General features: G+C 41.5%; 1 protein-coding gene across 2 annotated transcripts in view; it reads left to right on the top strand.

Annotated features, from left to right (window-relative positions):
• Window positions 1-11471: 11471 nt before the first annotated feature.
• Window positions 11472-13405, top strand: part of prkd1 (protein kinase D1) — a 53196-nt gene continuing 51262 nt past the window's right edge. For both annotated transcript variants that reach the window (XM_042071498.1, XM_042071497.1), the window contains exon 1: window positions 11472-11840. In XM_042071498.1, coding sequence (XP_041927432.1) covers window positions 11676-11840 — 165 coding nt within the window. In that variant the 5' untranslated portion in view covers window positions 11472-11675. The remainder of the gene's footprint in view (window positions 11841-13405) is intronic.

Below are 13405 nucleotides of genomic sequence, written 5' to 3'. Positions count from 1 at the left end.
TTAGAAAATGGTATTCCTGAGCAAAAACTGGCAATGATAATTAAACTACAGCATACTACCCCAGCAGTGTTACTTTAACAGTAACCTTTCCGTTGGTTGTAGAATATTTAAACTAGGCAAACTTGAAAAAACAATGTTGACCGTGAAATGAATCATTCAGTCAATCATTCAATTCCGTCTCTAACATTTATAACATAGGAACAGCACGGGGAGCACTGGAGTCCCCGACCAGATTACGGCGAAACATTGATGTGTAGCTTTAACAGGTGCTGACATGACATCAGATGAGCGTTTGACCACATGAATGAGGAAATAAAAATAAATCTGATTTGAACACAAACCTTAATCCTCATCGGGCCATAGTAAGATCACCTGTCTCCTGTTTGAGTCTTTTTTTGTCTGTTGTTTATAAATCAATTTGTTTTGTTCAGCTAAAAACTATATACTAACGATATCTGATAGTTAAACTTTAAAGAAGACAGAAAATGCAGCATAAGTTAAATACATTACTTCACCGGAACAGAAAATCATCTCTCAGGTACCAATTGTTGCTTACTACAACATATACAACAATGTTACTTTCCTGTTATTTAGCTTAACAGCCACTTATTTTCCAGATTATTTCCTTGTTTCAACTTCTTCATTGTTTCCACGTCTCTCCTTGTTCTTCTGGTAAATAAATACATCACATTATGTTTAGGACAGAAACACACAGCAGCTGTTTGTGGGTACAGTTGTTTTAGGAAAGAATGTAGCATAATTACTAAAGGTTCAGCTTTTTTCTGCCGATGTCATAATTTTGGGGAGAGGAAAGTTGCACCCACAGTTAATGCAGGGAGGAAGTGGAACCCAGAGCAGGCAGTTAAGCAAGCAGCACGGGCGGGGGGGGGGGGGTCTAGGGGTGGGTGTAAGTAAACCCTTGTGGAGTAAGGCTTCTGCAGGAGAAAAGAGGAAAATGGTAGTGGAGGAAATGCATAGACAGGAGGAGGCTGTAAGATGTACTAAGGCAGTGTCGCAGGCAAAACAAGGGCAGTGGGTGAACTGGGAAGGGGTGGAAAAAAGACGGATTAAATGGAAAGATGGGGTATGGAAGCTGGTAAGATCAGATTTATGTTAGGTGCTACATATGATGTGCTCCCATCTCCCAAGAATTTAAGTCAATGGTTTGGTGAGGATGATAAATGCATACTTTGCTCGTGGTTGGGCAGTCTCCACTATATCCTATCAGGGTGCAAGGTAAGTCTTACCCAGGGGCGGTATACGTGGCGTCATAACCAGGTATTGAAATGTGTGGCAGCGGCAATAGAGGATAAAAGGAGAGAAGTCAATTCATTAGCAGCTAGTAAAGGGGTAAGGCAAATTAACTTTGTATGCCAGGGGGATAAACCTTGTTCCGCGAAGGCCAGGTGTAAAACCGGCCAGTTGAAAAATGGGGCTGGGAAATGAAGGTTGATCTTGGCCAGCAGATGGCGGTACCTCCACATATAGTGAGTACTAAGCTACGACCCGACATAATTCTATGGTCGGATTCAGAGAAGATAGTTTACATCATTGAACTCACTGTTCCTTGGGACAGAGTGGAAGTGGCCAATGAGCTGAAGAGAGCTAAATACACTGAAATAGCAGAGGAGGCAGCTAAGCGAGGTTGGAGTGCACGATTAAGGCCTATTGAAATCGGTGCACGTGGGCTTGTGGCCAGATCTGCTATTGGCTTGCTGTCTGAATTGGGCAATTCTGGTCGAAGTCTAAGGCAGGTGGTTAGTAACATGTCTTTAGCAGCAGAACGGGCAAGCCAATGGTTGTGGGTAAGGAGAAGTTACCCTTCCTGGGGCGCAAGCTAAAGTAAGCTAACTGGCTCATTTGTTTTGTGTTTGTGATGGACTGTGCCTAGGTTGATGGTACTTGGCTAAGGTTTTTTATGGCTATGGTTCAGTCCACATCAACAGAACGGACCAACCTAGCCAACCTTGACCATGCCTGGGCTGGTTAAGAGTATTTTGGGTATTGGATATTTCAATGTGGTAATATGGTGGCAGCATGTGGGGGAGTGTCTCCAGGGCACTGGTTTCACTGTTAAGCCTTCATGAGGTGTCGTGGGCCTAACTTAACAAAACATTGGTGAATGAGGGTGCCCACTTGATAACCCCAATGAAATGCCACATACTATATACTGCTGTTGGATGGGCCATTTGTATTGTGTTTGTGACCATTTGTTGGCGGATTTGTGGGTAGTGTGCTTTTTAAAGTTAAACTTGAGCAGGGGCTTCTGAATGTGTTTTTACCTTGGATTTTGGCACAAGGGATTTTAACATCTAATCCTGTGTATTAATGTAATTGTATAGATCTCATGGGACATCATCTCATATAATAACATTCCTTGGGAATCTAGTCCCTATGGCCTGGGAATCATAGATTAAGCAAACAATTATGAAATGATGTAAGCTTTTCCAGTTAGTGTACCTTTGTTCGAGTGTAGTGTATGATCCAACGAAGACATATTGCTTGTTCAGCAATGCCTTCAATATCATGGTGATAGTAAATGTCAAGACTTAAGGCTTAAATATTGGGCAAAGTGCAAAGTCTAAAGTGTAACTAAAATTTGCTTAATTAATAACTGCACAAAATCTATTTGCAAATTTAATACCATCAGAAAGATCCTAAGCACCAACATCAGTGGGCCAGCTGAAAGCTCTCACGCCACATTATGCTGCTGTTCATCCATGAGAACTTTGCTCATAGACTGAATTTACACTTTGTCCAGTGTCTAAATAGCCCTATAATGTTTGTGGTCTCTATCTTTACTCAAGTCAGTACTTCCTGTATAGCCTCTCTGTCTTCTCTGTCCACCACACAGTTATAAACAGAGGCCTATCCCAGTACCGAACCACAGCCTTGGGGACCAATACATTTTGATGTCCTTGCAGCCTACTTTGGATTCCGTGCCTAATGAGGGACTCTTTGTATCTAATAAACTGGAAAGGCATCAGGTCCAACATCCTTCCCATGATGTTGTCAGTGATACTCAAATAGTTATTCACACAAAATCTTCAACATTGTGTAAAACTAGATGTACCGCATAGCGGTACAAAATATGACCGCAGTTGGGCAGTTCATCACAGTTCATCCATTGCAACTGGATTGATGAAAGGTCACTTACACCTGTAGGCTACATTGTATTTGGGAAAAGCAAAAGGTATCAGCATAATGTTATTTATTTATTTATTTATTTATAAACAAAAACATCTCTGTCAGTTCCATGCCGTTTTCAACCGCTATCAAAAACAAATGTCATTTTTGGATGGATGGATTTTTTGTGAATGTTTCTTCTTCTACATAAGATTTTAGTCATCTTTAGTTCATGTGATACTTTATTGTCAATGCACAAATTAAGTAACAGTAGTCTGAAACGTTATTGTTAATGCACAAATTAAGTAACAGTAGTCTGAAACGAAATGCTGTTTTACATCTAACCAGTGGTGCAAATAACTGACATGTCCAAATGGGCCTTGATAAAATGCGTCGCTAGACTGTTCATACACATTTTAACAGGCCAAAGTTGAAGAGCTGTTGTCCGTTATTGTTCGTGCAAATATAGGCTGATTCATGTTCCCTTGCATTGTGTAACTGAGGTCCATGGCTAGTCTGGCTTTCACCAGACCAAGCTCAATCTTTTAAGAAATAAAAAAATAAATAGCGGGCAGATCAGGCTGGGTTCACCCAGCCTAGTCCATAGGCACCCGATATTGTTTAATTTTCTGATTGAGATATCCACGCTCTGGCTATTCTAAATGCAAAAATGCATCAGGGAGTTATGACAAAACTGTAACTAACAAACTAGATCCTAATAGAAAGCTGTTAGCTTCCCTAAGCTACAGGTAGGCCTATTTACAACATAAATTGTCAATAGGCTATGCTGGCGACACAAATAAAATCTCCTTTGGAAACCAATGGCTTACGCCTTACAGTATCAAGCGGACTTAAATTGCCATATCGTGGCGAAAAGTTGTAATAAAATTCACGCAGCTCCATGAGTCAAGGAAAGCGCGAATGAAGTAGCCACTTCTAAATGGGACCCACTACACAGTAGCTTAAGGTGTGTTGCTAATGCAGCCATAATGAAATGAAGGTGTCATTGTTTGGATACTTTACACACACGTGCTTTTTTATTTCACAGACTACGACTACCAAGCTGGAATCAAAGCACATCGATTCCCCTCTCACACCCTGCACACACTTAAAACAAATAAACAGGCGTCACAGTCTCACGCATGTATAAGCAAAACTGTATCAGACCGGTGTAACGTTGGTAAATCTTCCATTGCACAGAATGATTTTTGTAGCACGTGCAACAAATGACAGTCGAAAGATACAATTACAGTGCTGCTATCAATTTGCTTGGTATAACCGCATTTATAGTTTTCTACAAATGCAATCAATCAAATTGTCCTCCATCACTCAACCAACGCTAACGGTAACATTACCTAGGTCCTTATTGATATTATAAGATTAACGTACCTGCAGTAAAAACCAAGCATGTCCGATAAACATCCTCAGATTTATTTCGGCTTCAAGAAGAAATGGGAATTACATTTCATGTGAACATCGTCCTATCCTTATTAGATGTTCTCTGCGGTAAACTACAGTCCTTGTAGGAAGTGTCCATTCTTCTTCTTCTTCTTCTATAATGTTTAATGGCAGTTTGCATACTTCGTGCACTACCGCCATCTTCCGGGCTGAGGTGTGATCCAACGGGATGCTACTTATATCCAGTTTTTTAAATTAAATGAAAAAAAAAAAAAAAAAAAACTAAATTCTATTTGCTAGTTGGGTCTCTTTTATGAAAGCTATAACAGCCTTAGCTGTGGACTGTGTGCTAGATATACTTAATACGTTTTCCATGGTTAGATCTTTTTTAACCACTCCCTTCATGTTTTCTCTTTCTCTGTTATAATATGTGCAGTCTATAAGTATGTGTTTAACACTTTCTATTGCGCCACAGTGTGCGCATAGCCCCGTTTGATGTTTCCCTATAATATGTAATCCACTGTTTAAACTTGTGTGTCCCATCCTCATTCTGGTAAGCCATGTTTCCTCCTGCCTTTTCAGTCCACTGATTTTAATAGATATTACATCTTTGTGTATGTTGTATAAATGTCTGCCTTTTCCCATCCTTATCCCATCTCTCCTGCCACATTTTGTTGACTTTGTCCTTTATAATACTCTTAATTTATGACTTGCTTAAAGTGACTTCCAATTCAACCAGTTCTGATTTAATTGCTTCTTTCGCTAGTGTGTCTGCCTTTTCGTTTCCCTCCACTCCCCTGTGTGCAGGAACCCATACCATACCCATACATAATTCTACTCTTATTCTCTGTTGGGATATTTTAAAAATGAGTTGATGAATCTCATCTATTAAGTCCTGTCTACATGTAGACTTTCCACTCTCAATGGATGTTAGTGATGACATAGCCTGGCTAGCGCCACCACTTCTCAATGAGACGTGGTCTGGGAACCAAACGTTCATTTTCTCGTATTTGAAAAAAATGCCCAGATCCGTTTATTGGGTGCCACGGATGTCTATCAAATGCGTCTGTGCATAGCTCATCATCGTCTTGCTTTCCCCCCTGTTCTGTGATTGGTTCCCTATCTCAGGCGAAAATTTGCTCCATGGTCTCCAGGCTGCCTTAGCAGCGTGAATCAAATCGCGCGCAAGGCAGCATGGGAAGACCCAGGCTAGTGATGACATTGAATCTGAGCAAATTACCACCTTATTAGGTTTTGCTTCTTCCACCCACTGTAGCGCCAGAATTATTGCTAGTATTTCTGCTGTAAAAATGGCCAGGTGGTCTGGTGTCCTTTTTTAATATTAACATTGTATCTCGGAATGTGGACTGCAGCCCCTGTTTTCCCTGTCTGATCTTTTGATGCATCTGTAAAAATGTGAACTGTGTCATCATACTGTACATTATATCCATATATTGCTGAACATTTTGATATACCCCTGATTAGTGATGGGGACGAGACCGCCTATGCCGAGTCCGAGTCAAGACCGAGTCTTTGAAGGGTCGAGACCGAGTCGAGACCGAGTCTGTTGGTTTTCAAATACAGTCGAGTCCGAGTCAAGACCGAGTCTTTGAAGGAACGAGTCCGAGACGAGACCGAGAAAGCAGAAATTGGTCTCGAGACCGGACTCGAGTCCGAGACCGGACTCGAGTACTACATCACTACCCCTGATTTAATTATATTCTTAGCCTCCAAATCTATCCTGGGAGAACAAAACACCCAGGGTGGAATTGTCGGTATGCTAACTGCTTTACATGCAATGCTGTCAATTCCCATTTCCTTTGCCTGTCTGTTCCCATGCCACCCAAAACTGCATGATGGGCGCCCATACTCCCAGCACTCTAACAGCACCTGCTTTTAACTTCCAACAAAATTACGTCTCACTGCAACGATGCGCCATCTAGTTGACAAACGACTACTTATCGCCAATACTGGAAATGCAGCCATGATGATGATGATGATGAATATTTATTTTGGCTTTCTTTTAATCCTACTGAATTTGTAATTATGTATCGGCCGTTCTAATACCGATAGTATGTGGGTGCCTGTGTGTGTGTGCATGTGTATATGTGTGCACCGCCATCTACAGGCCAATGAGTGTACAGTCACTAAATGTACACATAACCTAATTTTTTTTAGACTCCCCCTCCCCATAGATGAAATTGTACGAAACTTGGCATACCCCCAGAGAATGCCAGGTCAATCATACACATAAAATTTGGTGCAGTTCTGAAAATCTTAACTGAAGATACAGTAGGGGCGATTAAAGCAGAATAATATTGCATTTTCATTTTTTACCGGGGGGGTGCAAATCACAAATGAGTGATTATGGGCCAGGTTTATGTGGGCCCTTGAGACCAACATACCATAAAAGATTATTCATCCTCAGTGCCACGGTTCAGGTAGTTATTTAGGAAAAACTGCTTTTTGCCCAGCACGGGGGGGAGTGGCCCCCCGGGACGAAACTAAATTTTTCCATAAAAGTCTAGTGGGGCTACATACCCACCAAATTTCATGTGCACCGGTGTTTCGGTGTCCCGGGTATCGTTGACCAAAAATTCAGGAAGTAGATGACGGGAAAAAGAAAAAAAAAAAAAAACTTTGACAATCATTATATGACCACTTCGCTAGCTTCGCTAGCGGTGGTCATAATGAATGTATAGCTAGAGTAATTCCATTTTCAAACATAGATTATTTGATATGTTATAGCTTATTATTTTATGGGCAAACCCTAGTTAAACTGGTATAGGAAGACGTAGGAAGAATATCACACATATGTTTGATGATTTGCTTTGAAAGGACACACTAGCACAGCATCCAAACAGTAGCCGTGGCAACCCTGCATCCAGCTGAGCTGTGAGTTCTGTATCCTTGGCCAGCAGACCTAATTTTCTACTTTTGAATTTCAGTGTCCTGTTTTTTTTTATAAGGCATGTATTCATAAGGAGTAAGGAAAGGACGCTGCATGGAACCCATTTTGAACAAGCACATCCAGGGATTGTGGATCAGGCTTGCTATCAGCAGGAGCATCTTTTGCATCATTTGATCTGTGGTGCTTTGATGATGGTCCTCCTTACAAAGCCCGGAACACAGCATGGCAAACAAAAGGTCAATGAATTAATGAACAGCGGCTTCATTGTTGGACGTGCTGTTTTAGAGAGTGCGCCGGACTTCTGAGGACCCTCGAATAACAATGTCGCCAAGTAGCAACTGCCATTCGTTTGCTTTCATGGTGGGCCACCCAGCGCTCGATACTATTTTCATTAGCAATCCGAAGGAGGTTGCTTAATTTGTGGGTCTGCTCTAAAAGCACAAGCGAATTAGCATGGCTGTAGCAGCATCACGCTGAAAACACCCTGATTAGAGGCTGCTAAATGCATGCGGGGCTTCCTGCCTCTGATGTTTGTGATCCGCAGATCTCACAATGAGGACATTGCTCTGATGCAGCTTGAAAGGGAGAGAGCGGAAGATACATCAGTGGGTGCCTGGTTTATAGGAAATTTATAAGCAACCCTTGTTAGTGGATTTACTATGGCTCATGTTGTTTCATATATACCGCTATGCCACTATTATGTTCCATGCCTATGACTTCTTGACTTAGAGCAGGTTTCCATAGTGAATTGTTAAGAGTTAATAACGTATTAGTGAGGCCTAGAGTAAATAAGATGTATTTACTCTAGACTAACACTAAAGCCTTCACCAGAAATGTTCGTTGCTACAGTTGTAGACCAACGTTGATATCTGGAATATATTTTAGGATGTCATGATTCGTATTCCAAAGTTTTTGATTTTAAATTTGCAACTGTTGTCAGGAGTCTAATTGCAATTTTTGAAGAGCTTTTTATCAACAGTAAAAACACTTTCTGAACAAGTCTGTCTCCAGTCCACACTCAGCATCATCTGTTACATCATAGATACGCTGTTTGGTGCCATGTTGAGTGAGGTGGCGTCAAATGCCCACCATCCTCACACACAGACACACACACACGCACAAACACGCACACACACGCACACACACACACACACACAGTAGCACCACAGATTGAGCCAACAACCACCCTGCGTCTGTGCTCTCCCTCCCATCAGTAAAAACTATGACAAGCCTCCATCAGCCGGCGCAGTGGTAAGGAGCTAATATGAGCTGAGTTAATTGTGGAGTGAGAGGCTGGCTAAATGAGAGACAGAGCAAGAGTGAGAGAGGGTGAGAAAATAGAGAGAGACATAAGGGGAAAAGAGAGAGAGAGGGAGAGAGAAATATGTGCTTAACTGAGAACTGTCGTTTTTTTTTTTTGACAAGCCATAATCATTTCTCCTCCTTTCTACCAGTTTCCAAAACTCTTCCCTGCTTATTACGTAAATGGCAATTAGGAGTCATCATGACATGCAACAGGGGGTCTTGACCTGTAATATCTGGTTCAGAGAGAGGTTTTATTACCCCTCTTGCAGCAGCTTTCACTAATGTCAGTGATTGACTGCTTTTCTCTTCTGTGTGACATGCACAGATAATCTTTTGACTTGAGCTTACTGTAATTTAGACATTTTTTTTTAAAAGACCTATTTTACGGACTTATGAGCGGAATAATTTTAGTTCCCTTTGTTGTGGGGAGAAATTGCATGTCATTACAGGAGACTTTATGAAGTGAAATATGAAGTGATGCAGTGTCATTTGAAAGGTTACATATCTGGAATGGTCACTGAATCTCTGTGTTTTGCATTGGTGCAAGACTGATGCTATATCATTTTTGTATTGTAAATGATTGTGTCATTTATATGTAGGCAGAAGACGAGCTCTGAGAATACGGTCGATATTTATATTTACAGAACAAAACACATCTGAGCTTTTTTCATATTTGCAGTGTTACACAACATGGCTGAGGAGGAACTGCTATTGTTGGTTGCTTGTTCTAAACCGAATGACCTATGAATTCAAAAGCAGCTGCCGACTCAACACATGTACTTTTTAGGCATATGGATACATATTACCATTGAGAGCAGCACATTACTATTTATACTGGCTAGTATAAGGCAGCGAGCACTTGCTGGACCTCTGTGACTCAATGGGTGTATTAGTCACCTTTATTTTCATAATCGCTGTGACGGCAAGGGTTTCCGTTTCCGTTTTCGATGGGGAATGTTTTAGGCTGAAACTGCCTAGCCACCGTTGTTAAAAATTCCAAGTTATATAATGGCATCATGATTATTGGTAAGCACAGGGTCTTGTCCCTGTTGCCTCACATACAGGCTGAAGATTAACTGTATGAGAGCATAAGATGGAGAGAGGTAGCAAGGGAGAGAGTGATATAAATAGAAGAAACTGGGTGTGGGGTTCAAGCATAGCAGCCAAACATGACAGCAAGCAAGAAAAAGTTTAACAGAAGATAAAAGGATATGGGAAAAGATAAGGAGAGAAATCAATGAGGTGGGACGGGGGTGGGGGGTACTCTTCCGCTCTCTGCCTTCATCTTTGGCTAGTAATTGTGCTGTCTACTACCTGCTATACCAAAAAAGCTTTCAGTGGCCTGTGTCACTGGCCTTCCTGTGACCCTTGGCCTTGAATGGATCGGTTCACCACTCACAGGGGATGCTGGTTAGCTTTGACATAGTCCAAGAACACTGTGCCAAGCGTCCATACCATGAAGGCTATTTCATTTTCTCAAGATGTATAGCTCAGTCACACAACAGATTCACTTGGCTGAAGAAATCACCTCAGTGGTGCCTGCAACATGAACCACAATTATTAACTGAGTAAAGGGAGTTTGGGCCATAGTAAGTTACGATGGGGTGGAAAGAAACAAGCATGACATCAGTCAAGATCTGAATAAACAAGGGCAGTGTCATATACACTATGTTGTCAAGATGCCAACCCACCATTACTTTGAAATCAAATGTAACACAAATCCATTAAAGCTATATAGCCTGATGCTTATTAATGCATGACCACATACAATATGACCAAAACCAACAAAGAGTGGCATTTGTACTGTATGTCCGGTTGACTGAATTTGCCAGGTTCTGGTTCTTGGTGCTGCAATTGAGTGGCAAGCAATCATTTACACAAGAGTGAAGCAGGCTTAGATTGGCTGTTTTTGTGAGCATTTATCTGTCACTCGTAAAACATCAAGTGCTGCAATTCTCTGAATGTCTCAGAACTAGCGCTTTCATGGATACAAGGTTGGCGCGTGGGAGTAGATGCAGCGACTGGCCTCTCTCCTAGCAACCACAGTCTCTCCAACCCAGTCAGTTGGTCTCTCAGCCCCCTGCTTGCGAAATGCCACTCACATCGCTATAAGAGCTGCTGATGACTCACTCGAAAATGAGAGAACTGAGATACCTCTACATTATAGCCTTCAAAATGTAATTTCAGATTAGCTCCTTGGCAAAGAAAGTTTTAGATAATTAAACTCGAAACACTTCATTGCAAAATATAGAAATTGAATAGCTAGGGTCTCTCTGTATCTTTCGTCTGCCAATAAAAAATGAAGGCATTTAGGCTATAATTTGATAGGCCCTATATGATACGTTGAAGAGTGGAATATCATCAAAGACACTGTACAGTGCACACAATAGGCCACAACAGGTTGTCATAGGCTACTCATGACTGCCCCCCTCTTCAGTAACAGTAGCCTAGTCTAACATTCAGCAGAGCGCTTGATATGATTCACTCAGATTTCACAGATTTGCTAACTGTTGTTTAGAAACTAAAATGAGAAAATTCACAGTTTTAAAATATGCGTAGCCAGCCATTTTAGTTGGAAAAGTTTTTAAACCTTTGGTCAGCCAATTATATGACGAATCAGACATGAATAGAGCGCGCTCAGCTCAGCCTCCCGGCTCGCGCATCATCCGCGTCTCCGTGGTCGAGGCAGCGGCCAAGAGGCGGTCTCTCAGATCTGAACATTAAACATATCTGACGTCTATGGCTCCATCATCGTATTTCAGTGTCCAAATAACTATTTTGCTTTGCGGTGAAATTCAGTGGAAACTCTATTCTGCGGTTCTTTTTCTCTGATGTTGTCCGTAACGTGTCCGGAGCGGTCTTAGCGCGTTTGACCAGTTAACTTTAAAAAGGCAAGAGTGTCCGGTCACAATTGCTTTGACTATCGGGGATTTTCATGAGTGCTCCTCCGGTGATTCGGCCGCCAAGTCCCCTTGCGGGGTCTAATGGCATCTCCTTCCAAATTCAGATCGGGTTGAGCCGCGAGCCCGTCATGCTGGACTCCTGTGACTTCAGCCTCGCGCACGTCCGAGAGATGGCATGCTCCATCGTTGACCAGAAGGTAACAATTCTCATCTTTTCTCCCTTCTGTCTGTCTGTGTGTGACATTTGGCTGTGAAATCTCAGGGGATGTTGCGATAGCGACGACACAAAGTTTTTTTGACCAACTTCAAAGTTAGTCAGGTGGCAGCTTGCTCACTGCCATTACATTTTAGATTGTGAACGAATTCATGCAGTCATTTAAATAAAATATTTAAATAAAATTAAAATGGAACGTTTTCTATACAATAGTCGTTTTATGTTTAAATTGGTGATCAGGTGTTCAGTTTATAGTCAGGGGGCCAATTCTGAAAAGGGCTTCCGTTAAGACTTTTGCGGACATGTTTTGGTACAAGCTGTCACCCTATTTTTTTTAGGTAGAAGACACCCATAGGTAAGATATTAGGGTGGTTGTCAAGCTGGACATTTTTTTGTGTGACTTGTACAAGCAATTTCAGGCCAATTATTTGGTTTCCTGCTCAACACGACATGCCAGCAATAAATGTTGAATATCTCCACAACCACAAGGACCATATACATAAAAAAAGGTATCAAATGAAAGCTAACACTCATGGGCTGTCTGCAGAAGTGTCAGAATTGACATTTATTGTGCAGTGTAAGAGATAACAGAACTAGAACATGAAAATCTCTGCCTAAAGAGAACCAGTTTTGAAGTGAATATCAGCTTGGAAACATGACATAGTATCCCAAAACCTCTATCAATCAGTACCCCTATCTATGGGAATGAGTCAAGCCAAGTTTAAAGCTTGTAGGGAGAGACAGTGCAATACTGCACAAGTTATAATTCTTTAATGTCAAGGCAGAAATGTAGAACTGTAGATGTGGTCTATGGTGCTATTTTACTTCATTAATGTACCAGGTTGTAACACAAATTATATTTAATTAACATATCACTATAGTTATTAATTCCATCCTAACATTACTGCTCTCTCACTTCTTTAGGGTTAGGGGTAAGTAACTAGTTAGTAGTAATAACTATATAATAGTCGTATGGCAAAGGTATGTTTTTCCCCATCCAAGCAGTGTCTCTTAGATAGGCAGCCAACAGAAGGCACCCAGGGACCATGTCCATGTGCTCAGTCTGAGTCCTGGTCAGAGACACAAAAGAAGAGTTTACTGTTTTGATAATGAATACCTTCCCAATACAAAACATCCATGCATGCATCCAAGGGCATAATATAAATCTAATCTACAAAACAGGAAAAACAATATCATGCCAAATAATCTGCATGCCAAATAATACTGCACTGACTTCCACTTTCCTTGCATCCACATATCGTCAGCTCCAAGCACCTGGCCTGTACAGGTTCTTTGGTTAAAAGCTGGGGAACAAGCATTCCATCCTTAATGTGCCAACCACAACTGGTTGGTAAGGGCAACTGTGGATGGGTCACTTGTGACTGTTTCCAAACCTTTGTTTGATAGTGGGTCCTCATTAGGTGCAGAGACAAGGCATCCTGAGTTGGTGGTAAAGTATCCAAATTGGCTTTCACTTTCCAAAACAGGGCAGCAGAACAGTTTGTCTGCAAACTGTATGATCCAAAAACAACCAGCACTTCAATCCAT

This window comes from Alosa sapidissima, chromosome 19 (assembly GCF_018492685.1).
Source record: "Alosa sapidissima isolate fAloSap1 chromosome 19, fAloSap1.pri, whole genome shotgun sequence".
Classification (NCBI taxonomy): Eukaryota; Metazoa; Chordata; class Actinopteri; order Clupeiformes; family Clupeidae; genus Alosa; species Alosa sapidissima.
This window is presented reverse-complemented; position numbering and strand designations above follow the sequence as displayed.